This window comes from Seriola lalandi, unplaced genomic scaffold, assembly GCF_002814215.2.
Source record: "Seriola lalandi dorsalis isolate HSWRI2012SDOR001 ecotype SW California unplaced genomic scaffold, Sedor1 jcf7180002054394, whole genome shotgun sequence".
In the NCBI taxonomy this organism is placed as follows: domain Eukaryota; kingdom Metazoa; phylum Chordata; class Actinopteri; order Carangiformes; family Carangidae; genus Seriola; species Seriola lalandi.
This window is the reverse complement of record NW_019524947.1, coordinates 25,752-53,558: the sequence shown is the minus strand read 5'-3', so window position 1 is coordinate 53,558 and position 27,807 is coordinate 25,752. Positions and strand designations below refer to the sequence as shown.

The 27,807-nt window shown below is 41.6% G+C and overlaps 1 protein-coding gene across 1 annotated transcript in view; it reads left to right on the top strand.

Annotated features, from left to right (window-relative positions):
• The first annotated feature begins 836 nt into the window (after positions 1–836).
• Positions 837–27,807, top strand: part of tll1 (tolloid-like 1) — a 47,475-nt gene continuing 20,504 nt past the window's right edge. The window contains exons 1-10 of the mRNA XM_023409521.2: positions 837–1,467; positions 19,184–19,306; positions 19,523–19,603; positions 20,742–20,915; positions 21,015–21,132; positions 23,697–23,875; positions 24,411–24,516; positions 25,425–25,549; positions 27,175–27,290; positions 27,544–27,646. Of these exons, the coding sequence (XP_023265289.1) occupies positions 1,287–1,467; positions 19,184–19,306; positions 19,523–19,603; positions 20,742–20,915; positions 21,015–21,132; positions 23,697–23,875; positions 24,411–24,516; positions 25,425–25,549; positions 27,175–27,290; positions 27,544–27,646 (1,306 nt within the window). The 5' untranslated portion in view covers positions 837–1,286. The remainder of the gene's footprint in view (positions 1,468–19,183; positions 19,307–19,522; positions 19,604–20,741; positions 20,916–21,014; positions 21,133–23,696; positions 23,876–24,410; positions 24,517–25,424; positions 25,550–27,174; positions 27,291–27,543; positions 27,647–27,807) is intronic.

The following is a 27,807-nucleotide window of genomic DNA, read 5'->3' as shown; positions in this document are numbered from 1 at the left end:
CTGGAAACACCCACTATGCACCGGGTCTGTAAGGGCTGGTGGATACTAAAACTCACAGGCAAGTGTGTAACCGCCGTGTTACTTTTACCGCTACCGGTTTTTACTGTAAGTTCACTTTACTTAACGAATCCGTGCGAGTTGAGGTCCAATAACCTGCAATGATCAGTGCGCGCTTCCTCTGAAGTTTACGCTCGTTGTTAGGTTATCCAACTGTATGTGTCTTCCCTCTCTCTCTCGCTGTGAGTGTGTGTGTGTGTGTGTGTGTGTGTGTGTGTGTGTGTGTGTGTGTGAGAAAGAGAGAGAGAGCAATGGGGGTGGCGAGAGAGATAAAGAGTCTTTCAACATTAGATGCAGATACTCAGTGAAAAGGAACAAAAGAAGACAATTAAAGTTTCGATTCTGCGCCACTTGGGTCGAACAGTGCAGGTAGCTGTGCGTATGTGTGTGTGTGTGTGTGTGTGTGTGTGTGTGTGTGTGTGTGTGTGTGTGTGTGTGTGTGTGTGTGTGTGTGTGTGTGTGTGTGTGTGTGTGTGTGTGTGTGTGTGAGAGAGAGAGAGAGAGAGAGAGTTTGTGTATGTGTTTGTAGGCGGTGCGCTAACTCGGGTTGAGAGAGACAGTACCACTACCGGACACGAGTGAGAGGGGGGGAGAGAGAGGGAGACAGAAAGAGGGGTGAGAGAGAGAGAGAGAGAGAGAGAGAGAGAGAGAGAGAGTTTGTGTATGTGTTTGTAGGCGGTGCGCTAACTCGGGTTGAGAGAGACAGTACCACTACCGGACACGAGTGAGAGGGGGAGAGAGAGAGAGAGAGAGAGAGAGAGAGAGAGAGAGAGAGAGAGATTACACCATGCGATACAACAGTGCTGGTTGGAAGTATGCGAGGCGGATGATTCTTGTGTGAGCAGCAGACACACCGTGGTGCGTCTTTACGCTCGGAGATCATCCAGTCCTGATCCCCTCACCGTTTCTCTCTCTTGTTTGTCCCACAGCAGCCTCACCTGCAAAGCCACAGCGGAGGACAGCGGAACTCCTCAGCGGACACTTTGCTGACCGAGAGGCACCGGGCGGGCAGACAGATACCTCAGTGTACTTTTACCATGGAGGAGAGCCCGGCAGAGTAACTTCCAGCAGCCTACAGTATCCACAGCCAGACTGTCAGAGAGGACACCGATCTTCACAATGACCCGTTAAATTCCTGCTGCCGATGCTTTCTTTAGAGAGTGGATTGACCATCTCCTAACAGCAGAGGAGACGAGCAGAGGCCTTTATTCGTTTATTTCAGTCTTCAGATGGACCGAGTGCCCTCGGCACTGGCCGCTAAGATGCGCTGGATCACGCTGATGCTTGCCGGCTTGACTTTCTGGGGCAAAGTGACTATTTCTAACTGTTTCGACTACGATGAGCCAGACTATGACTATTATGAAGAGGAGAGAGCGGAGACCATTGACTACAAAGACCCATGCAAAGCCGGTGAGTCCCGTATTTACTCTTTTTTCATTTTTAGTTATTTGAAAAAATTGGTATTTTTGCGCGCCCGGTCACTGATCCCTCTTACCGAGCGCAGTGGCCCTGAGATGGCACGTGTATGAGTGTGAGAGAGATGACAGCGCGCGCCCATGTGTGTGTGTGCACCGGTCCAGATGTCCCTCTATCCCCAACCTTCATAACCAATAAGTCAGTGTCTGTGGTGATCCTGTGGGTGGATGCCACGTGCAGCCCGGTGGCAGTCCACACTTTTCACTGCATGCACGCACATTCAGCGCGTGCGACACTTGTAAGCAAAATTTTGGTTCTGATAGTGGCAGAATGTAAATGGACAGGCTATGCATGCGCGTGTAAGTGTGTGTCTGTGTGTTTGCTTGTATCCAGATGTTAAATCAACCATCAACAAAGATGAGAAACAGCTGGACTTAACTGTACCAAAACATGCGCTGATGCTCTCTCTCTCTCTCCCACACACACACACACACACACACACACACACACACATTGTGATAAAATCTTTTCAGGACATTTAATGGCAAGCTGGCAGCTGTTTGGTGTCATAAGACATACAGTAAATGTGTGTGTGCCTGCGTGTCTTTGTGTATACATGTGTGAAGCAACATCCTTGCAGTTACATTATAATATGTCCATTGTGTGAGAAACTGCCCACACTGTTTTAAAGTGCTTCAAATAACTAAAAAATGTAGTTTTTTTCCTCAGTATATTATAGATTTTATAGGTGTGTGTCATGCGCAGTGTCTTTGTACACTCCACCCAAATGAACTCATACTTTCAACACAAAGCCTGGAGATTCACTCAAGATTTTACACAGTCCTTGAATTAAAGTGACCTTTCTTTACATCTTTAGCAGACACTGTATGTCCCGATTGGATGGTTTGGTGTTATTTAACTTAGTCTGCCTAGGGCTGGGTAAATCTGAAATGTTTTACAAAGGTGTGATACAATACCTGAGTTTCTGTAATGGCACCAGAACAATAGTTTTTCCAATATCTTAAATCAGTACTTTATTACCATAACGATTTAAGAATCCTTTTTGAATTTAATGAAATCTGTGAAACTTCCCAGTGCATCACTGTGTTTTGTCTCAGCGTGCTCAGCTATACAAGCATTTTGCGACAATGTGTCATGATTTAGATCAGGAAATATCAGCCCAAATAAATAAACAAGACCAAAAATTTGAACAAACATTCAATGTCAACTTTTGATACTGGACATGTTACATCACATGTTAGGTAGAGGAATCCTCTCCTCTCCTCTCCTCTCCTGTGTGCAAGAGAGTTGCAAGGGAAATATTGCTGTGTTGTAAGACCAGTAAGCATCTTCTTAAGTCTGGGTTCTTGTTTTGGTTACACCCGTTTTGACTTGGCGTGTCCATGTGCATATGTGATTGCGTACACGTACATTCATGGGTGTTTTAATGGGACTTAATGTTGTCTGTGATGACACGTTGGACTGATAAGAACTCCACCCAGAGCACTGCGTGTCCACACACTGACCAACACGCATTCCTTACATACCAAATACACAAACCTGACAACCCTGGACACTGGCCAGTGTGTGTGTGTGTGTGTGTGTGTGTGTGTGTGTTTGCTCATGTGTATGTTACAGTGATCTCTGTGTGGGTGATTTTTATGTTGATACTGCAGTCCCATGACTCTGTGGCTTTTAGTTATGCTAAGAACTTACCGTGTGTGTGTGTGTGTGTGTGTGTGTGTGTGTGTGTGTGTGTGTGTGTGTGTGTGTGTGAGAGTGTGTATATGTTTGGATGGGAGCCTGGCAGGTTACAGGGAGACAGTCAGTCTACATATATTTGAGTAACTGAGCGACTCTTGTAGGTTAAAAAAACGAAGTGAGAAAACACACACAGTGTTTTTATTTGCTGGAAATATCAGTGGACATAAGGAATGCATTTACAGTGGCAAGAAAAAGTAAGTGAATTGGAATTACCTGAATTAGAATCACCTGCATTTTTATATAAATTTGTTTTAAAATGGGGTCAGGTCTTCGTCTACGTTATAATTATGAACATACACAACCTATTGCAAAATGTTTGTGTTGTTCTTTGTCCATATTGAAAACATCATTCAAACATTCACAGTGTAGGCTGGAAAAAGTAAGTGAACCCCTCGGCTAATTACGTCAACAGAAAATAATTGGAGACAGGAGTTATCAAACCTGGAGATGAACCAGTGGAACCTGATTGGACGTCTTGGCTGGAGCTACTTTGACTTTTACAAAAACACTCAACATTTTGAGTTTTCTGTTCACAACAAAACACACAGCTTCTGTTGTGAAACATGCCTCGGCAAAAATAAATCGCCCAGCCTAAAGGCCAATTCATACTTCTGCGTTGAATTGATGCCGTAGGTACGGTAAAAGGTGTGGCATACCCACCGCCGTAGCCTGATGTGCACCTCCCTAGATATGTAACTGCATGTCGTGCCGACGCAGACTGCAGCAACTGTGATTGGTCAGCTTGGTCGCATGTCTTGTCCATGTATCTCAGTGGCCAGACAAGCACAGAAAGCACATCCTCCCCCTGCCTCAATCAGTATACCATACATTACATTTACTTCGACGTGCTCTCTATTTTCTGCATTGCAGTATTTTCAGTAAAAGTAACTGTTGTTCAACATTACTAGCTTCAACTCCAACATGATGTTTCAATTGCCATTGTTTGAAGTACACACACACAGTGGCATAAACCCCAAAGCCAAATAGATTTTTGACGGTGTAATTGCAGAGCACCTTGTAATTCCACAATGCTACTGGGAAAATGTTTTGTGGACTGCACTATGAATGGCGTACAAAGGGAACATCACACCATCATTAAAACATCATCCCAAAGGTGAAGTGCAGTGGAAGGAAGCATCATGATTTGGGGCTGCTTTGCTGCCTCTGGGCCTGGACAGCTGGACAGGGTGCTTGTCTACCCGTTGAAGCTCAGGAGAAGCTCGGTGATGCAGCAGAAACATGACCCGCAATATCCAAATTAATCTAATACAGACTGACTCAAAAACTGAGAAAAAAATCCACCTGGTGGAGTCAGAGCCCAGACCTTGACTTAGCAGAGATGCTGTGGAATGACCTGAAGAGAAATGTTCACACCAGACATCCTGAGCTGAAGCAGCTCTATAAGGAAGAAAATTCCTCTTAAACATTGTGCTGGTCTGATCAGCAACTACTGTAAGCACTTGTTTTAGGTTATTGGTTAGATTGAGATCAGATCACAGTTTATGGCCAATTAATGCAGGAAACCTGGCAATTCCAAGGAGTTCACATACTGAATGCTGACATGCTTAGATTTCTCGCAGCAAATGACCACACATGAGAATCCCATTTTAAAGAGATCTCCATAATTGACACCTTTTTCTGAGTTTTTATTTTTTAGTAAAATCATGTGTGCATGTTTAATGGAACCCTTTACTTTTTTTCAGGCCTTGTTTTGCCTTTTCTGGATATTTATACAACCAATAACTCAGAGAACGAGAAGGAGAGGGGTGGGGGGGGGAACAACAACATGCGGCAAAGGTCCCTGTCTGGACTTGAACGGGGAACATCAGTGTTACATGGTACGAATGTTTTGTTCAGATTAAATGCAAATCAAACGACTGCCTCCATTTATTCATGCCAGTTGGAATGTTTGAGCGCAGTCTGTGCTTTTACAGCAACAACCGAGGGACATGTTCCCTGATCGACTGTATGGACATTTGCTGTAGCTACTGTACCGAACAACATGCACATCTGTGTGCGAGACACATTTCAAAACTTTTATTCTAACACTTTTAGTTTTGCTGCTGTTGCTGTACATTAGTGGAGTCGTACACATCAGGATAGTAACTGATGTGTCTCTTTAGTCTTCATGGCAGTTCACACCACCTGGATCAAATCTACCTGTTTGCATCTTTACATTAAGTTCTTATGCATTTGTGGCATCTCTAATTTTCATCTTGTGCTCAGTCTAAATTCCCCAGCAGACAAATGGGCTTTCAGAATTTACCTAATATTCATTTCATTTTCATTCACCTTAATCACTTTTGTCTTCTCCTCACATTTTCTTCTTGACAAGCTTCTGAATGAGGTGAATTTAGTCGATGTTATGGAGTTTTTGGTCCGATCACAGGGTCCTTATCTGCTGCTTGAGTTTGCTCAATTTCCATGGAACTGTAGAGATGGAAACTTTCCATGATTCCATTTCCATGACGTCTCATGTCGACTTAAAAGTTAAGACACATTCAGCTCCTTTCTTGATATTGGAAATATTTAAGAAATCAGCAGTCAGTTTGATAGTGGAGTAATCGCTTAATTTGCTCCACCATATTAGGCAAATATTTCCTGATAACAGCGTCTCACGTGTGAGGATGTGCTTATTCATCTATTTTGAAAAATGAAAACAAATTGCAAATTAAATTGGGCTCTGGGGACTTGTAATGGTTGTTTTGAATATTTTTTTTTCATTTTTCCATGAATATGTTCTCAATTTACATATAGATACACAACAGCTCACCTGATCATCACTGCATCGCTCTCATATACCATCTTACATGCATGCCACATCTACACAACCTTGTCCGACCACCCCTACACAAAAGGGAAGATATAACAAAAGTAAACATAAGGTGCCTATTTTTTATCATCTATCTTTTAGGTACGTATATGTCACATCTACATGCACATACACAGACACAAACTTCCAGCATTTAAGATATGCATGCACAAATGCATCAAGCAGAGTCTGTACATGCACACTTATGGATTTGTAAATTTATAGATGTCTGTGGATTTACATCCAAAAGTATTTTCACTATTTTCTGAACAGATTAACCAGTAGTGGAAGTAATAATTAGTTCCATCCTTATCATCAACCCATACATGTGCCAGTGTATAAAGATTTGGTGGCTGTGTCTTTGTGTGTGTCTGTGTCGCTTGTAAGAAGTGGAAGCGCGGCTCATTCCAGGCCTGACCCTGTGGCATCAGTCTGAGTAGTTGGTATTCCGCCTCCTGTTTTTGCTGGGAAAACACAAGGGGAATATTTGGCTGGCTGCTTATCTCCTCCGAGTCCCGCGCTGGTAGACAGGAGAACACACACTTCCAGGCCTTTGTGAAGTGATTTCCCTATGCGAACACACACAGGCACACATACGCACACACTTGATGCACACACACACGCAGAGCTCCCTCCATTCACCCGCGCTTATCTCTTCCTGGTTGTCTGCATCCTGCTACTCAGCTGGAGATGACACACACGCGTGCGCACATACACACACACGCACACAGTCATACAGATGTGCACGGGTTCCTACGCTCACTCAAGAGTCATTCATGCTTCCTTCCAAATCACTGTTCTCATAAAATGCTCACACACACAGAGCGAAAGCTAAACAAACCTCGGTGTTCGAATGAAGCCGGGGGGGGGCCGGCTCTTCGGGAATGACCCGAGAGACCAACTACTTGTTCTCTTCTTCAAATACAATCGTGGTGTATCATAGGAATGTATAGTAACAGTATTTAAAACACATAATGTACATTTTGTCATGGACTCGCATCTCTGAGCCCAGATGTTACAGCCCAGTACTTAGCCCAGCCCAGTAGTTGACACTGCAACAGGGGAGGAGTTTTTGCAATTTTGGCAACAATTGGATAAGAAATTTGCATGTGAGCTATAATGATTTCAAAGAAAATTTAAAAATGGTGGCCAATGTTTTGTTAGGTTAAGTTGTGACTCTAAATTGCCTGTAGCTCAGCATCAGTTGGAATAGGCTCCAGCCTCCCTGTGACCCTCAAGGATCAGTGGGTATACCGGATGGATGGATGGATGGATGGATGGATGGATGGGTGGATGGGTGGGTGGTTGGGTTGGTGGGTGGTGGTTTGTGCTGTTCATTGTCCACTGCCTTGGAGTTTTGATTCAGAGGCAACAGTAATGATGTGACATGACTGCAATACATTTTACCCAAACTCTGGGGTTTCCACACCGGGGTTGGAGAGTCAGGGAAAGAGTTAATAGTAATTTAATATGAAGTTCATGAGCACTTAAGTAACATTATATCACAGTTTCCTTGTGAAGCTTGAAGCAGGACCTTCCACTTAAGGGACGACCTCCGCCCTGCTGCCTACATGAAGTGGTTCACGTCAGCTGAAGCTCATTCTGATGAGATGTGCAGATAAAATTCAGCTGTTTATTCTTAAAGACATTGTTACAGCTTCATGACGGAGGCTCCATGTCTCAATCAGTGACTCAATATATGTGCCCAGGTAGTTAGTTAAAACATCAGATTTAAGGAACCGTTTTAAAGTCTATAGCTTTTGAGCAGGCAAGACTGTGGTGTTTGTTTCTTCGCAGTCTGATGGATAAATTTATACCTATGGTTGTTTGAATGATAAAAACACCATGAATCTTCATCAGACGCCACATTGTCTGTGTACAAACTGTTTAAAGGTGCAGATTTAACACAAAACAAACATTTTTGCCTTGAGTTATTTGCTCTAATTCCACCACATGAGTGTTTTTGCAGTCCGTGTTTACTTTCCACAGAGTTGGCAACAGAGGTGTTGGTGTCACAGCTCAGGTATTCTCCTCTTCTTTCTCTAGTCTGTACTTAATGATTACGTGGAGTCATGCAGTGCTGTGATGAACACACATTTTTAGCTCAAGTTGAAAGATTTCAAACTCACGCATCGTTGCCTCAGTTTGTGCCGTAGAGCGAATCTGCACATGTTCATGTGAACGCGTCTTTGTTTACTTTACACATGTGCACCACAAAATTTACTTTGCATTCAGGCTGAACTTTCCTTCATAAGTTCAAAAAGTAAATGAAAAGTGAGAAAGTACATTTAGATTCTAGACTGTACAGTATGCCTCATAAATGATGGGTTAAAATATAAACATGTTTGTGATAACACTATGTGAACTGTATCCAGAGGTTTTTTTTTGATATTGTGAGTGAGATCTGATGTTGGGTCACTAAAGTAGGATGTAGACTGTGGGATGTTTTATCTATGAGCTTCACTATGTTTGAAAACAGAAAATGAAGTCAAGGAAATCTTCAAACAAACACAAACACACAACCAGATTTAGCTGTTTTCTGGATTCAGGTGTGACTTTAGTAACCGTCAGGTGGTCTTCCAGTTGTTTCGATAGTTTAACTAAGTGCATCTTAAACAGGTGTATGTGTGTGTGTGCCTGTGCCCATCTACACTTTATGTGCGCTTTGGGCTTTTCAGTCAGAGACTGAAGCCCACCATGTCGTGACAGTGAGCTGCAGCTACTGTTCACCCCTTCCCCCATTCCTCGGTAGGAAGGAAACTAGAGCAATGTGTGTATGTATGTGTGTTTGACACTGTGGCTGCGTTCTGTGTGTGTGTTAGTGAGAGAGCGAGCGGTCTCACTCATATTATATTAAACAGGATTTTCCCGAGCAGAGTGCTCCTGCCACTGAGCTTCCGAAGTCTTCCTCAGGATTCCCGCCTCAGCACAAACTCTGCGGCCGTGCTGAGAGCCGACTGTTTGTTTTGGAGCGTCATTGTTCCGGAGCTGCAGAAGCCATGAGTCAGCACCGCCGTCACTCCGCCCACCTGCCTCGCATTGCTCAATTATTAAATGTCTGGGTGCTTTTATGTCACCTAGCTTTTCCTGATGGTATTTATAGCAGCAAAACTCATTCGCAAACAACCATTATTGGCTGAGGAAAAGCCACTGTCTCCTTACAGTCAAACTATTTTTTAAGCTATTCCAAGTATTGTTGGAGCTCAGCTGTGACGCAGAGCTACACACTTTTAGCTAGGTCCTCCACGTCATTTAACTCATATAGAAGCTAACGTTTGTGTAGGAACAAGCCTTAATTGAGTGTGAGGTAAAAATGTGCAAAAAGATGTATGTACAGTTGACGCACATCAACCAAACAACGGCTGCTGGCCATAATATTTTAAATATTTTTTAAGTTTTCCTTTTGAAATTGCTTTATCTATGTACATAATTACAGAAAAACACCTGGCAAGAAACGACTGCAGCTTAACAAGTCAACAAGTTTCCAACTGTTGGATCTTGACAGTGGTGTGTTACACCTGTGGGTTACACCTGTTCTTTACATTTAATGTGCAAGCATGCAAAGTTTGCAGACAGTATAGCACAGAAAGAGCATTGCGTCTGAATGTAAACAATGTATCACTAGATGAATTTTGATACAGACTCAAAGATAAAGAGAAACAAAGCAGAGCCAAGAGAAAGAGAACATTTTCCTCTGTATTGAGGTAACATTATGTATGTGCGTGCGGCTTATGTTGTGCTTTTGATTGAAGAACGCACAACTCTAAAACAAATACAAGCATGTGGCCGCTTAACAAGGTTTCTTAACCATAACATCGTGATTAACCATTTATGATTAGTGCCATCTTATTACCACAGAAAATGTCTATTTTGTCTGACAATCTTCGGTATAACAATTCAGCAATTCATACTGTCAAATGAAATGTCGTAGTCCGCAGCACACGCAACCACTGGCGCCCTGCCTTATGTCGTATCATACAGCCGGCGATGAAAGCCTTTTTCACCAAAGACATTTTTGCATTTCACATTCGATTTAGGTGTTGACACTTAGGTCACTTGAACAGAACGAAGCTATCATTAATGTTATTCAGTAACACCTGTGCTTGTCTGCTGTGAAAAAGGTCTGTTGTGAGTGAAAGAACTTCCTGACCAGCTGTAAGAAAAATATCCAAATCCAATGTCACTGAATGATATCTGTGTAGACTGAAAGAATCTTCTTGTTGAAGCAAACCTTTCGCCAACAGTTTGAATCTGGTTAAGTGTCACACAGATGTGTCACATTTCATCTCCTAACTTGGTTTATTCTCTGTAATCTGAAACTCACTCCTCACAATGAGTGAAGACACGCAGTCACACCTGATGCACCAATTGGATGACTTACAGAGCAGAACTGTCTTCCATCTTCACAAAAATAACTCCCTTACATAAGTTTAATTTGATCTTCGTACCTGTTAGAGCTTGTTGACGAGCTGTGCCGCTAGGTGCACACCCAGGGCACCCTGATGGTAAATCGAGACATGATCGTGTCCCGTCACAATGTCTGGCCAAACCCATGACCTGCTGGAGAAGAATCTCAGTGTCACAGTAATGTGATTAGGAGGTTACACCAGTGCTGTGTGTGTGTGTGTGTGTGTGTGTGTGTGTGTGTGTGTGTGTGTGTGTCATATGATATTATGTTATTTTGTCTCATACCGAACATTTCTTTGCCTGTTATCCCCTTCAGTTTACGTGGCGGAGCACTGTTTAAATGTGTAGTTCTTTTGAAGTCGCAGATGTTCTTTTTACTTTGGCCTGAATATTATAATTATCTACATTTTATTTCAGTTACAGTACAACACAGAGACTGTTTTTTGGTTTTTTTTTCGCAAAATAACCCACTAGGCACACTATAGCCTACTTTGCCTCTGATGTTTTTGGTCGAGAGCAGTTTTATTAATTTATACTTAAAAAGATGAATAGTCTGATGACAATATATTCCTGTTATTGGATTTGTTTATGATCAGTCTGGGCTTTATTTCCGGGTCGTTTGAGATGTCCAGTTGTTCGCCTGACTGCTCTACCATCTGTTTTTATCTGTGTTCATGCATGAACAAACTTTGCCTACCCTAGTCTGCAGACAAACACACACACACACACACACACACACACACACACACACACACACACACACACACACACACACACCTGGAGGTAAACACAGGGATGTGTCAGTGTAAGGTGTGTAATTGGGTCTTTGGCAGTGTCTGGAACTGTGTTTAAGCCAGTAAAAAACATATGATTAGTGTTTGTTTCAGGGTTTCTGGACTCGTGACATCACAGACACACTATCCTTAACTCCTCAGATGCACTCTGAACATCTGCTAAAGAAAAATGGTGATAAAAGTCAAGCTTGTCCATGTTACTAGTGATTTGTTAAGTTTGTTATTATTGTGGTTTCAGTTAATTTGCCGTCTTCAGTCTTTCATGCTCACTCTCTTTTGTTCATGATTATTTCATCTTATGTCACAGACATTGAGATGATCTCTTTCTTTCTGTCTCTCTATCACACTCATACTTGCAGGAGGGTGGGGGTGTGAACTTTTTGAACTTGGACTAAGCTTCTACATTTTTGAGTTTTTTCTCTCAAAGCACATTTCTGACCAGTGACACTACCGACTCCAGCATCTCTTCACATTCCAACACCTTACAAAGCGTCGTAGCACATCATTATTCCATCGTCACAAAGCAAAATATAAACTGTAATCTCAGTTTAAAGTGATAGTTTCCTCCACAATGGACAATAGAGGCTGTGGACAGCTTGGTTTCACAGCAGTTATTTTGGATTCCAGGAGCGATAAAACATTCATAGAAACCACTCATGTGGCATCATTCGGCTCAGTATCCCCACGATTTGGTAACCGTGACTTTGTACGTCCAGTTCCAACGTGCCAAAGCAGAGAGTAGTGCTCTCTTCATGGAGATTAGGGGTGTTAGAGCAGTGTTCAGCGCATGAGGTAACAGATCTGCAATCAGCGTTCACCTTTAACTGTAACCCTGACCTTTCCCTAACTTTAACCACACTGCAGTTTCCATGTGCACATGTTGGGAAAAGTGATGATTGGAAAAAAAAGTTGGCATTGGTCATAAAAAAACAATGTCATTATCATAATCGAGGAATCCACAGAGTTGCTAGATATCACTGTTCTTTCCTGGTGAAAGGGTTGTATTATCCTTTTCTGCACTGCCTACCTGAATGCTCAATATGTTTCAGACAGGTATAACTTTGAAGAAAGATGACAGTAAACGTCTTCCATCCTACCTGACCAACAGTCCCGTTGGTCTTGTGTGTATTGGTTCATGTATGTTCTGCCACGCTCACATCATATAGCTTAAACCGTCATTACTGCCGCCCACGTCAGCCTCCTATTTGGAGATATGATATCTCTCTCACTGATGTCAATATACTGATGGCAGTATGGCTGCAAATGCACCACCGCTGGTGGTTATGAAAATATAATACGATCCATTGAGCAAATTTTATAGCAGCCATTCGCTATTTGTACTTGGTTTCACTTGGTAATAAACTGCTACAAACACAACAAAAGTAGCTGATTTAGTTCATCTGGTGCGACTGCGAAGTTAGCACTAAGGCTAACCTTCTTGGAATAATGCTTCAGCACTCCCAAGTTGCAGTAAGCAGTGTTTTTCCTGTTCTTCCCATTCCACCAACATTCATGAATGAAGCATTAGAGAGATCCTGCTCTTCCACTGGCCAGAGCCGCTGCATCCAAACTCACTCACTGGCTCATTGGCCTGATGCTTCAAATCCTAGTAAACAAAACAAAACATGGCCAAGTAGAAATCTGATATGAGTTCACCCTCGTGCATTTATTGAATACAAAAGGAAGTAAAGGAATTTTAGGCCAGGTGGTACAGTAATACCTTCTAAGGTTTTGTTTACAGAATAAGTAAATATTTGAGTGATGTGTCCGGGAGCCAATAAATAAACTGGAACAGGAAATAAGACAAACAAAAGATTAGTAGGTTCATAATGCTGACCAAAAGTGTAAGCTGGGACAGAGTAGTTCTGACCAGTGGAAGAGGGTGTGATGACGAGACGACTCACAAGCTTCACAAGGTTGTGCGTTAAGGACTGAGACAGCAGTGGTATAATAATCTATATTATGGGAAACATATGCCTGTTTGGAGCATAAAGTCCTCATTGTTTCTGAGAGAATCCACTGGAAAAGCTGTGAATTCAAGGTGAACAAAGCCTCTGTTTGATAACTAGATTATGATCTGTTGCAGACTCTCATCCACGCCTTTATTATCTCGATTATTGTAATGCCCTTCTCCTTGGTGTACCCACGTGGGGGTTAAATAGAGTTCTCTGTCGCACGCGGTCCACCCCTACCCTCCACCAATTGCACTGGCTCCAAGTTTAATGCCGCATTTATTTTAAAGAACTTTTTTTCCTGTTCACAAATCTCTCCATGGCTTGGTGCCTCCCTGTCCACCCAATCTTCTCCATCCCTATAAACCTGCTCGATCACTGCGTTCCTCTGATGCCCATCTACTCCCTTCACCCCCCCACCCCCCCTCCAGCCTTTAGTGTAGCTGGTCCTAACCTCTGGAATGCTCTCCCTCAGGGTCTGCAGCAGTGCACATCTGTTGCCTCTTTTAAGTCTCAACTGAAAACTCACTTGTTGTTGCTGGCTTTTCCTGGGGATTCATGAAACATACACTGTGTATTTGTTGTTTTATTTTATATATTTAAATCTTTTTCTCGGTTTATGTCATGAACGTCTTATTCGATTTGTTAAGTGTCCTTGGGTGTCTTTAAAGACGCTTATAAATAAAAAGTATTATTGTCATTATAAATGACAGTCTTTTGAAACCACCTCATCTTAGAGGAATTAGTGTATGCTGTGTGTATCGATGTGTTGTACAGTTTTTGAGCCTGCGTTTTTGGTTTTGGCTGTTTTCAGCGATGTCTGTGTAGTTTGAGCTTGAACCACAGCACCTGTTCACAAAGTGTTAATATGGATCAAACAGCCTGCACAATGATTAGTTTTGGAGAAAATCTTCCAACAGGGCTGAGATAATCTCTTTTTAATATCACAGTACGTTCACAGTCACAGTTATATTCACTATAATAATATTGCACAAGTAGATCAGCTCATACACACACACACACACACACACACACACACACACACACACTCATCTTAGCCCACCTACAGTGTGACCTTATATTTGCTTAATGAGGAGCTTAGTGAGGTGTGTGTATATATGTGTGTGTGTGTGTGTGTGTGTGTGTGTCATAGTACACCCCACTGACTACAGCTTGAACTCAGCAGTGCATAATTCTCTATTGTACTGTACTGTGGTGTCTATAAAATGTCAAAAGGAAAAGTAAGAAGCCATTAAATCTACAGTAAAAAACAAACAAAGCTTCCAGAGGGAAATGGTAAACAATATTGTTTATGTTTAAGATTTTGTTCCTCTATTTTGTAGATACATGTAAACGTGTACATGGCAAAAAACATCATGTATCAGTCTTTGCTCCTTCCAACTGTGACCGGTTCAGCTGTAGAAACCCTCATTAAATTAGTGACTCATATGTCAGACTCATATGCGCCCGTAGGTTTAAACAGGTAACAGCAATAAACTCTTGTATTGCTCAGGTGCTAATTGTGTTACATGACGACGAGCATGGTCACATATGCACGTTTTCATTTTCCAGCCCTCACAGTCACACAGAGCCACTGCTGTGTGAATGTTTGACATTTGTTACCAGGCCGCAGAGTGAACTTGCAGAAATCCGACATTAGCGCTGTCTGCCTAGAAAACTTGATCAATATGACTCAAACTGGTCTGCTGGTCTGCTGCCACTCCAAACAGCCAGCATGGTGGGAGGTGCTGGATGCGTGTGGAGGAAGTTTTCCTCTCAGTTTGTGTTTGGTGCATTACTCCTGTGTGTGTGTGTGTGTATTAGTGTGTGTGTGTGTGTGTGTGTGTGTGTGTGTGTGTGTGTGTGTGTGTGTGTGTGTGTGTGTGTGTTTGCTGCAGTGCCCCTGCTGAAGGGCATGCAGTAAGGCCCTGGTCAGCATGATGTAGGTCTCCTGGGACGTCCTGGGGTTTTTGGATCAATACTTTTCCTCCTGCATCTCCCTGCCTCACTGTCCTCACCCCTCCTCACCCACTGGCTTGACTTTGGGCTATTTATGGTATCTCTATGGATTAACAAGACCCCAACAATCAATGGGCGAAACTTACTATTACTGTACTCTTCCTCCTCTTTTCGCTTTGTATCTCTGCTTGTGTCAGCTCCTTTTTTTCTGGAAAACTTTTAGTCCTTGTGTTTTGCCTTGTTGTCCTGAAATATCCAGAACTACTAGAAGTTTAAAGTTGGTGCACTGTCCCATAACCAGAGACAAAAGCTGAGGGAATATCATTTCAAATGCAGGTGTTATGTGATATTGTCTGTGTTTGAAGTGGCAGTTCAACTTTAACCTAAGGCGTAAAGTGGATTTTTTGCATCCATTTGGTCGTTTTTTGTGGCTCACTTTGACACTACTTATGCAGAGGGTGCAGTAGAGGGGAGTATCTGTAGAAACTGTGTTACCCACAGTGCAATTTTGAGCCTGTTCATACCACATCTTAGTGCAAGTGCTATTTTTGTTGCTTTATATGGCAAAGGCACACCCACATAAACCACTTCAGAATCAAATAAACATATTTTATATACGTCAAGTTTGATACTGCTTTTCAGTTTGATGCTGATTAGGTCAGGTTAGCAAGGAATGATCTCCAAATGTCAACCTTTGGATGGATCCAGGCTGGCTGTTTCCCCCTGTTTCCAGTCTTTATGCTAAGATAAGCTAGTCAGTTGCTGGCTGTTGTGTCAGATATGATAGTGGTATTGATCTTTTCGTCCAACTCTCTGCAAGAAAGCCAATAAGCATATTCACCAAAATATCAAACTTTTGCTGTAATAAAAGATTCAACTTTTAAGTAATTATACATCTTAAACGTTCACACTAAAAGCATTTAGAAACCACCATTTTATTTGAAATATATTGTGTTTTTTAGTAATTTTTTTAGGCATGAGCAAACACACTTTAAAGTGCACCCTTCAGTATTACATAGTATTGTCTACATAATAGATACATTATACATCATAATAAATAAATTACAGCAGCTCCACCCTCTAGATCAGACATTAGCCTCATATCTATCTAATCAAAATCTCATACACCACCATTCAACAACACACACTCCTAGTCTATATCTGATATCCTGATTTGTAAACCATCTGTGGTCATTGTGGTTTTGCTCCTCTCTCCAACAATAGCACAGAGTTGAGCACAATGGCACCCTGACCCCCCATTTCCTTTAGTGGCAATCCTAATTAGCTAAGTGACAAGCTTCTCCCATGCCATTGTTAATGTATCTGTGTCTTGAGTCCCTGTGGAGGGCAATAACTCTGCTCAGCTAATCATTTAGTGATGATTATCGCTCAGTCGTTCATTGTTGTGGCTGTGAGAGATACTGAAGATATGGAGGGAGAGGGGGAGGAAAAGAAACCGAAAAACAAGGGATCCAAGATGTGCTTTGTCTGATGCTGAAAGGTGTGTGATGGAAACACTGCCACATACTAGTGTTAGTGTTGATGCATGCATTTTTGTGAGTCAAAAAAGGATGAGGTTGAGGCAGGAGGAAAGGAAGTGTTATGAGGAAGATGATGAAGACACAGAGGTAGATTGAAAGAGGGCTTGTTATGAGCAGTGCACACCTTTTGAACTGGTCCATATGTTCTTGTGGACGAAGTGGAAATACTCTGCTTTGAGGTTGTGTGGCAGCTGGTGACACAGGAAACATCAGGTCAGAGTCCGTAAAGAAAGTAAAACTGAAACGAGGCTGGTTTCTACAACAGGACAATGATCCAAAGCAAACCTCGAAATCCACCATGATTTACTTTAACAAACACAAGCTGAAACTTTTGGAACGACCCTTCGAGTCTCCTGAAACTCCGTTGGTCGATCTTCAACATGCTGTGTGTGCAGGACAGCCTAAAAATATTGCAAAAACTAAAAGGTTTATAATGCTTTTAATAGGCTAATGCAGCGCAGCGGAAAGACACAGAAGTGTTTCGGCTCTAGGCTTCAATGCTGAAGGAAACAAATCTTATCTCCGAGTGACCGATTTTTTTTTTATAATTGCCAAGTAGTGACTTACAGTAGTAGGGTGCCCAAATGTTTGCACGTCACAATTACTCTTTCATTTTTTTTCTACTTTTAACTTCTTGAAATTAAAAGTAACATTTAAAGAAAGGCCCATTTTTAATGTCTGGTTGCTGCTGGGCTCAGAAACAGCCCAGTCTAAAAACACTTTCAGTTTTTTACCTTACAGGCACAATAGGAGAAAGTAATGTAAAAAAAAAACAAACTTATACCAACCAATTCTTAGCCCTGGGCTAAATCACAATACATGCAACAGAGAATCTCTGCCCAGACAACCATACCAGGATAAGACGGATCATTGTCCCCAGTTTTAGAGATGGGGGTGAGTTCTACTATGCAACCCAGTGCAACCCAGCGTGTCAGAGTGCAACGGCACTGTAGCTCTGATAGCGCTTCAGTGTGTACATTAATGGTTGTGGACAGTGTGTGGAAACCTTAAGCCAGATTGCATGGAAAGAGGAAGGATGGGAGGATGAGGGGGAAGGGGAGTGTCACTTGCCAGAAGGCTTATACGTAGCTTGATATCGAACCATTGTAAGACCACCGGGCGCTGGTGACTCTGTGTGTGTGTGTGTGTGTGTGTGTGTGTGTGTGTGTGTGTGTGTGTGTCAGAGAGACAGAGAGAGGGAGAGGGAGGGAGACAAAGCTGTTTCTAGCAGTAGGTTTCTACATCTTTGGGTGTAGTTGTGGATGCATGATTGGAGTGAATGAAACAACAGTGAGTCTGTGCTGTGGTATGACGGTAATGTTAGAACTCGTAGAATCAATAACCAGATAATTCAGTTAACGTGACAACTTCAGCGCTAAAGATAAAGAAAAACACCTGTGGTCTTCCTGGTATGTGACCTGCACCATGACTGCACTTGTGTGACATCTGCAGTACTCCTCTACCCAGTGTACAAGTACACATTGTACTTACCTCCAGTTCTCATAGTTCTGCACTGGAGGTCTTAGCGGGTTAAAGAGTTTGTACTTGAACTGAACTTAAGAAAAAATAAATCCAAACCTTAACAGCCTTGAAAAAACAGGACATCGCCCCTTCCCTGAAAAAGATCCCTGTTAATTACATCCGATTTTGTTAGGGTCCAGTGGTTTTAATGCCCCCATTTTACCACAGTAAACACTTTGTTTACTAAGGCACAGCTTACAATTTATTTTCACTTCCTTGTGGAGTTTTTGTTTTTGAAGCCATGTCTGACTCAAACCTTGCTGCAGTTGTGTAGACGCCTGATCATCTCTAGACACCTCAACTTAATAGGAAATATCAGTTTACTGAGATCAACACTCTTAATAGTAATACACATAATTAAACAAACCATATAAACAAACACAATATCAGACTTTTCATGGTTTCTGTTGGATTCAATCAAAACTATTTTTTTGTGATTGCTCAGACACAGAAACAAAATGTGGAACATGAAGTCGGGACCCAAGATTTGATGTAGGGTTGGTGGAGGACTTGGGTTTAAAGCATAAAGAGCGCACACCAAAACCCACAAACTAACCTTCATCCATCACTTCACGTTTTGACTAATGAAAAGCCCTGTTTACTTTCACTTTCATCAAAAAGATCCCTCTCATGTCTGCAGCTTGTTCAAATCTCTGTTGCTTGGATTGTAAACTTGACAGAGAAAGACCAGCACGTTTAATCTATCCTTGCTTTTAAAATTGATTTTAAAATTCAATTAACTTCTAAGACTTTGCACTTGGTTATATTGCTGAGCGGAAAACCTGTTCTATGTAACCAAGTTATATATAAACAGTAGTATTTTTCACACTTCTAACACTGCTTATGAAGAGAAATATTACAGTTTTATAATAATGTGATCATTTCCAGGGATGATGAATGATGACAGTGATGATGGCATTAGTGATTCTGCTAACTATCATGTCTTCTCTTAACTTCCAGCCGTATTCTGGGGCGACATCGCTTTAGACGAGGAGGACCTGCGAATGTTCCAGATTGACAGGACGATAGACCTCACACAGCACACACACATGCGCACACACTCCCGGCAGGGGCACACATCTGGTGAGTGGACGCAACATCGCACGCTCACTCTGTAATCATCACGTAATGCTCTCTCTGTCGTGTTTCCTCTGAAACTCTCTCATTACAACATCAGCTGCAGAGTACAGCAACGTGGATAGGAAGGAAGTAGACGGCGGGCCACCTGAGGATATCAGCATTTATTATTATACATTGTTTGTGTTTTGACTCTTGGCACTGTGTGTGTGTGTGTGTCAGGTGGCCTGGAGGAACATGAAATTGCGAAGAAGAGAGGCTCATTATACCTGCTGCTGGAAAGAATACGTAGATTTGGCTTCGGTAAGGACCCTGAATATCACGACATGCTTTGACGTGTGTTACCAAACCACTATTGAAAGGACCACGCTAGTGGTTCTGCATGTTTTAGCTAATTAACCACAAATACTATGTTTTACATTCTGAACCCAGTTTCCCAAGCATACCAGAATGGCATGCGTGGTTTCCATTCATTTCAGTCCAGTATAAAAAACAGCTTTTCTGCAGAAACTTATATTTTTAAATTACACTTCTGTTACCAGCTAGAGTCTCAGTGGCTGCTTGCAGCTGTTTGCAGACTTTGATGACAGACTTGATGACATTTTCACTGTGATATATGAAGCAAGTTTTTTCTCTCTTTGTGCTTTTCAGCTGCAATTAACGATGGGGGACAAAGTTTTTGATTGTATAAATACAGTAATAAATCATTTGAAACCATCTTAAAACATTTACTTGTCAAGCTTTCAGCTTTCAAGTTCAGTGAAATGTTGTCATAAATGTTGAGTCCCTATCTAACCACTGTTGCTGCAACAACATTAACATGGTGGCATGTAGACCTTGGCAATAGACATTTTGGCTCTTTCTAAAACTTGCACTCTAAAAAGAAAGTAACTGTAAGAGCCTGTCTGTTCATCATAATGTGAATACAGCTTAAATAACGCGAATCACTGGTCCCAGGCTTAATGTGGAGAATGTCAGGTGAGCTAAATCACCAAGTCTGTGTTTGTCAGTGATTATTGATGAGGACGAAATGAGACACATCTGAAGCAGAATCAGGCCCCAATGAAAGCTACAGTTATTCTCAATACTACAAGTGATGCTGGACAATTCAAGATTTGTTCCATTTTCCATACACTTTACAAGTAGATGAAGTTGAACCAGAACCCTTTACTCTACTGAAGCAACACAGCTCATGCAGTATAGATAATAACCTTGTTTAAATTAAATGTTTAGTCAAACAGCTAGCAGAGCTATTTCTGTTAGAGTTTTATTACTCCCTGATCTGAGAACAAACTCTGAAAGGTCACGTATAATAAGAGAGGGTATAATCAAATAATATGGAAGCACATTTATGAACTGATATTTATAATAATAGCCCAGTAATTTATTCTGTTTGCACATGTGTATTTTGACTGTAATTTCTCTTTCCCCACTCTGTCAGACTATCTCCCCAAGAACGTCAGCAAGGGAGCTGCCAGTACCAAGAGCCAAACTGGGAAAGGTGGAAGAGCTGGGAGCGTCACAAAGAGCCGTATTCCTCGAGCAGCCACATCCAGAGCTGAGAGGATATGGCCTGGAGGAGTCATTCCCTACGTCATAGGAGGAAACTTCACTGGTAAGCAACTCCGCTGGACTGTTGCCCATCCTGCTCAGCAGTAAAATACACACCGACCACGATTGTGTAAAAGTAGGATGTAAAATGTGTGTGTTCCAGGTAGTCAGAGGGCCATGTTTAAGCAGGCCATGCGTCACTGGGAGAAACAGACGTGCGTAACTTTCATTGAGAAGACAGACGAGGAAAGCTACATAGTGTTCACCTACAGGCCCTGCGGGTGAGCTTGGATGATCTCTTTGTACATGTGTGATTGTGTTTGTGATTGTGTGTGTACCTAGAGTTCAGTCATGACCTTGTCACAGCGAGAGACGATATGGTCACTCAACAATGGCTCCGCTTTCCTTCCTGTCCTCCTCCTGTTTCCCCATCCCACCAATCACACTGCTCGGTTTAAGTGTTTGTATGTTTGTGCAGTTTTTTTGTTCATACTCTGCAGAAGTGCATTGTTCTGTTGAGTGGCAGCACGGTGGGGTCAGAGTGTGTTTGTACAGTGGTGGCACTTCACTGGTTGTAAGTTGTAAGGTTTCAGAGTGGCTGAGATCAGGACGTTTGGGTTTATCGCTCTAAGACATTATTGTGCAGATGGCTGAAACAGGAGGACAGCTACACTACATCTGTGAATTTCCACTATTAGCATCTCAAGTAATTGGTTGATAAACAAAAATTCAGCAACAGCAATTTTTATTTGATAAATATTTATCAAGCAAAAATCACTAACAATAACAGTGCTAACGCTATGCAGAGTATGTCCAGACTGAAAGTTCAATGAAAAGTTCTATAAATATGAGCATGTGATATATGTATTGATAGATTAGACTGTCATCCTCTGGTTATTGTAGTTAACATGTACACTGATGTAAAAATAATCTAGGTACGGGTATATAAAAGCTTTTTGTCCATATTTACCACATGTGTCTAACAATCAGAAAAACTCCATTTGTTCAAATTTAGGTGGGCAATAAAAGTAGATGTTTAAACAATTAATTAAAAAAAACAACAGATTAACTGATAATGAAAATTATAATTTGTTGCACCCCATGTATATTAAGAAAATCCTACTCTGTCTCCGCTCAGTTTCCTCATGGATCGCGTTCAAGTTAAAACTTCCACACTACTTGACAAGATCAAATATTCATCGTTTGCTTGTTTTAATGTTGAAACTGTGTCACACTTGCTTAATATTCATATACAGCCAGTCATTTTTCTTAAGCCTGCACCGTTACGCCAAATGTCTGTTTGCACGCACTTTCCTCTAATTCAGACTGACACATCTGATGGAAAACGTTGCACTATTGATCAGAAGTTAAGGGTCAAACCTCATTGAAACTCAATACTATTAGTAATGATTTAAATTTGTCCAGAGCACTGTGTACCAAAAACTGTGAAGTACTGAGTTCCTACATTGAATGTCTAGTCAGATTTGTAGTTTAGTTTACGAGGCAGAGATTAGATTTTCTTGTTGTTGTTGTTTTTTTTTAACCCACTTTAGAATATATTTCAGTCTGGTTTAGGTCTTGTATGGGTGCTTGTGTGAAGACAAATATTTAACATTTTTAAATGAAGAACAGGGCTTTGTTAAAAAAAACATCTTTATATTTCTGAAATAAGATGCCAAAAAATATCATTTTGGTATCTAACGGTATTGTATGGTATCATCACAAGTATTGGAAATTTTCAAGCAATGCACTGACCTAAACATTTACAGTAACAGGACTTCTGTGGACTGAACAATGATAGTAAAACAGAGACTAGTCTCCTATAATCTGCACATAATGTCTTTTCTCTTACAATAATATTTGATATCTGACAAAGATCTATAATCAAAACATCGCGCTGCAACTGTGATTAGAAAATTATTGTTGGAGCAAGAGACGTTTTTTTTTTGCCTTTATACTTCCTGTTTCCCGTTGAATAGTTTCCTTGGATGTGCATACCTCTGTCTTTCAGTTTAACACATAGTTACACAATATAATTTCATAATGTTGCAGCTAAGAAGTTTGTTGAGTAATAGAGAAAAAAATTCGATTTTTAAATGTAGATACCTACAGGCATGTAGATGAGCTACAGATCTGCGTGTTAACTGATGATGCCAGTTGTCTCGTGTTCTGTGATAGGCTGGCTGCATCGGAGATTAGACACTTTAATCTGATATATAAATACCCTGCAGCTTGGATTTGTGGTGTGTGTGACAGAGAGAGAAAGAAAAAGAGACAGAAAAGCAAAGTACTGCTGGTGTAAATACAAGCACAATACATTTGTGGCTCCTGTTGTGCATTTTTGTGTGTGTGTTTGTGTGAAGTAGTTGTACTGATACTGGCACTGCAAATGCTGCAAGAAAAGACTCTATCTACTCCAGTGACTCCTGATCCTTACCCTGCAATCAGCTCGCTGGATAACTTTAATCAGATTTGTTAGCCTGGCACGGATGTCTCGGCTAACCAGAAAAAGAGAATGAGTGTGTGTGTGTGCTTTGTGTGTTCTGTGAGCGGCGATATGTGAATTCTCACAGCTTACTCAGTTTGGGTTATGAAACTGCAGCGTTATTGGAACGTTGTATGTAAACAAATCCTGCCGCTTTTCCTCTGGTGGATGTAGTACGTGGCAGGAAATCCTGAAAAGATTTTGTTTTCTGTGTGTGTGTGTGTGTGTGTGTGTGTGTGTGTGTGTGTGTGGTCACTATAAACTGAATACAACACTGCTGATGCTTTTTCCATTGCAAAATCTGTAGTAAATGTCATCCGCCTATCTCCCTGCTATCAACTTCCTACTAATCCTTATTAGGTGTTGTTCCTATGTGGGTCGTCGTGGCAACGGGCCCCAGGCTATCTCCATCGGTAAGAACTGTGACAAGTTTGGCATCGTGGTGCACGAACTGGGCCACGTCATTGGCTTCTGGCATGAGCACACACGACCTGACCGTGACGATCATGTGACCATCATCCGGGATAACATCCAACCAGGTGAGGCGTTACCTGTTATCCAAGATGCCCCTGGGTTTCTGCGTGAATCATTCAAGAACACAAACTGACAACGTGTGTGTATGTTTTCAATTTCACACCCGTTTCCAGCTCTGTGTGAGTGTGAATGAGGCTTTTAATGACTGTGAAGTCACCTAGACCCCCCAGAGTGACGGCCGCTTTTCCTCCCACTCACTCTGCTGTACCACAAGGCATTCAACACCTACCAGGTGTTAAACCAAATGATGTTGCAGCGAATGAGACATGACCCAGGTTTTTATTTAGATACTTACGTCTCAACTACACCTTCAAGTATTTTAAGAAATGCCCTTAAAATGTCTTATCTGTTCAGAATCACCATGTAAATCATTTTTATTGTGACACACCAAATGATTAGACTCTCAATGTGTGATAAAACTAAACTTTCTCATACTGCTGTCTGTGCATGTGTGTGTGTGTGTGTGTGTGTGTGTGTGTGTGTGTGTGTGTGTGCGTGTGTGTGTGTCTGTGTGTGTGTCTGCATTTGTGTGGTTCCCAGGCCAGGAGTATAACTTCCTCAAGATGGAGCCAGGGGAGGTCAACTCTCTTGGGGAGCCATATGATTTTGATAGCATCATGCACTACGCCAGGAACACCTTCTCACGGTAACCAGCAGCAAAATCTCATGATTTGTTCACTTGTTTTGAACTTACAACACAGATCGGACGCATGGTCTGCCAAAACAGATTTTTCTCAACTGTTAAGTTTGCTTTGTTTTTTGGGAAACAGTGAACCTGATGATTTTTTTGAACGTTTCTTTATGCGGTTTACTGTTGTGGGGTGAAACTGGTCGTTAGAACTTCTCCTGCAGTATTTATTTCTGCTTTATTTTTGATTTTTAACTTTATCTCAGCAACCTGTAGAAAATTACCAACCTGGATGTGAGACATTCTCAAAACGAATGGAAGGGCTAAATAAACACAATTTTGTGCAGCAAAAAGATGTTTCTTCTTCTTCTTCTTTCCCATCTTTTTAATCATCTCACGACCAGCTAGATGTGTCCAGCACCCCTTTGTTGGGGTCTCGACTCTCAGGTTAGAAACCACCATGTTAGCGAATGTGAGCTCTAATCAGACTTGTGCTTATAGGGACTTTTCCAGCTATAAAAACTGATGGAAAGTTTTCAGCATCTTGAAATTCCTTCCAATTTTTTTAGACATCTCCACCGTCTGAAATAAGCCAGTTTTGATTTGGCAGTGAGAGCAGTCATGGGTTCTCTTTACATGCTTTTCATTTGAGGATGCTTTTTAATTTCTGCCATATCTTCTCTCAGAACCACTCCCATTCCCCACGCAGCCCTAACTCACACATAAGAAGAAAAACACAAAATACAACATTGGTTGGAAAAACAGTATTTGCGTGGAGGTCACTGTTTTTCAGAATTACATTTTGTTCTTAGAAGGTATCAAATGATATTGTTTTGAAGTTAAATTTATGTGTTGTAATGGCGTATTTAATTTCCCTGAAATCAGAGCAGGATGTGTTTATGAAATCTTTCTTCTGCTCTCTGCAGGGGGATGTTTCTCGACACCATCCTTCCATCCAGAGATGAAAATGGCGTCCGGCCTGCTATTGGCCAGCGGACCAGGCTCAGTAAAGGAGACATTGCACAGGCAAGGAAGCTGTATAGATGTCCAGGTACTGATATATTTACTATGAGACCACAGTGTGTATGTGGATGTGTTGCTGCATGTGTGTGCTGTCATCATAGCTAGGACACAAAAGATGACCCCTGTTTATCTGCTCATATCTTTGGTGTAAAATTGGACCGCCCCTTTACTCTCCAAGGCACAGAGGTGAAGTTGAGTAATTTGTTTTTCCATGTGATGTTTCCCTTTCTGTTTTCGAGTCTCATACACATCCTACTCACACACACACACACACACACACACACTCTCACTTCCCATCAGTTCTTGCGCATACCCCTGCTGTGCTGGCGTCCCTCTGGTCCCTAGCGAATCTCTCTGACGTGATCTGGATCTGCTCTCACACCGAGCTGTGCAGTTAATGTCGCAAAGGTTTTATGATCGCTAAGGCTGCCATCCCGCCTTTGGCCCACACACATACAGTTACATCCTCAGTTCAGACGTTAGGTCATGGTGTTTGTAACATGTACTGTATTTGAGGCAAACAGATTAAATAACATTCTGGTCCACTTAAATTCACAGGTCTCTGTTTCTTACTGGTTTTTTTTGTTTGTATTCATTCATACTGGCTAATTTTGTTCTGTTAAAATATGATTTATCTGGAAATATGCAAAAATAAAAAATTAAACCATGATATATATAAACCTACACATACAAACACAATCACTTTACAATATACATTACATATGATTCTACTAAATCCATTTTGATACTAGAAAGAGAACAAGACTGTGTTAGTGTGTCCCAGCTGGAAATAGAAACAACTTCAACCTTATAAGGTCATATTTGAGTGATACCATATTCACTGACAGATGAACAGAGCCCCAGGGCATTGTGGGGGAAAACAGCATGCATGATGGGATAGGAGGGGCACATTTGGCTAACCTCCTTTTGAGAGGGAGCGACAGCGTTAAACTCAGAATGAAGCATAAAGAGAGCAATAAGGTCTGATATTCTTCCACCAAAACCCATCCAGCTGTATCCGCTTTTTTTTTTTTATCTTCATTGTGGTGAATTAAAAGTACATTGCTCTTGTTCACTTACAGTAAATGACTCTACTGGGATATGTTTAATGGCGCTAAATGGTGACGAGGCTTAATGACTGTGGTTGGACCTCACAAGTACACTGATACACTCAGGAATACAAGCACGCATATTGTAGCCTCCTACATGCAAAACTGAGAGAAGCCAAAGACAACATGAAACATGAGTTTGTTTGGGAGGGCAATTCCTTTACTGTTTTCTGACTCAGAAATGCATTTCTAACAGGTTCCATATGGACAGATGGGATAATGTAGACATAAACATTGGCACAAAAGAGTGCGTGAGGCTGTTGTTTTGATAAAATAGTCTGAAGTGTATTTATTTTGGTAAATTGGCATTAAGAAAATAATAATTTTGTGCAGATTGACAATAATAATAAATGTTGGAGCCATGTGTTCTCTAGTAACATATCAATCTTAAGTCATCAGTACACGGTTGAAAGGATTATGCTCAACAGCAGGACTTACCACAAAAATGTAACTCCATCTGTGTGTTTGTGTGTGTGTTTGTGTTTGTGTGTGTGTGTGTGTGTGTGTGTGTGTGTGTGTGTGTGTGTGTGTGTGTGTGTTGCAGCATGTGGAGAGACGCTCCAAGAGTCAACGGGCAACTTTTCGTCTCCTGGTTACCCCAACGGATACCCGTCATACACACACTGTGTCTGGAGAATATCTGTTACACCCGGAGAGAAGGTACACACACACACACACACACACACACACACAAACACACAGTAGCACCCTGCAGTGCAGTGAATGTGCATGCATAGCCAGTAACAATAAGAGACTGCTGACAGAATGACTGTATATTGATTAAGTCCTAACACTACAGGTACCACCCTCTTCCTCTGGTCTGATTCCCCTCATCCGGTCTCTGATGTGCATAAACTTGGATTAAATGCATTAAATGTGTGTATGTTTTTTTTTTTTTCTTTTACTCCTTCAGATTGTTCTCAACTTCACCACCATGGATCTGTATAAGAGCAGTCTGTGCTGGTATGACTACATTGAGGTTCGGGATGGATACTGGAGGAAAGCTCCGCTGCTCGGTAAGATCAAGAGACAGTCAGTCAAGGGTGAGCTGAACGAGGGGGCCAGATGGGCACTAGCACCCTTAAAGGAAAGGCTCACAATTTTTCAAATCTGTCTTAAAAAAAAAAAAAAATTTGAGTGCTCATATTAACAATGAAACAGCTTTTTCTTGCTCTAA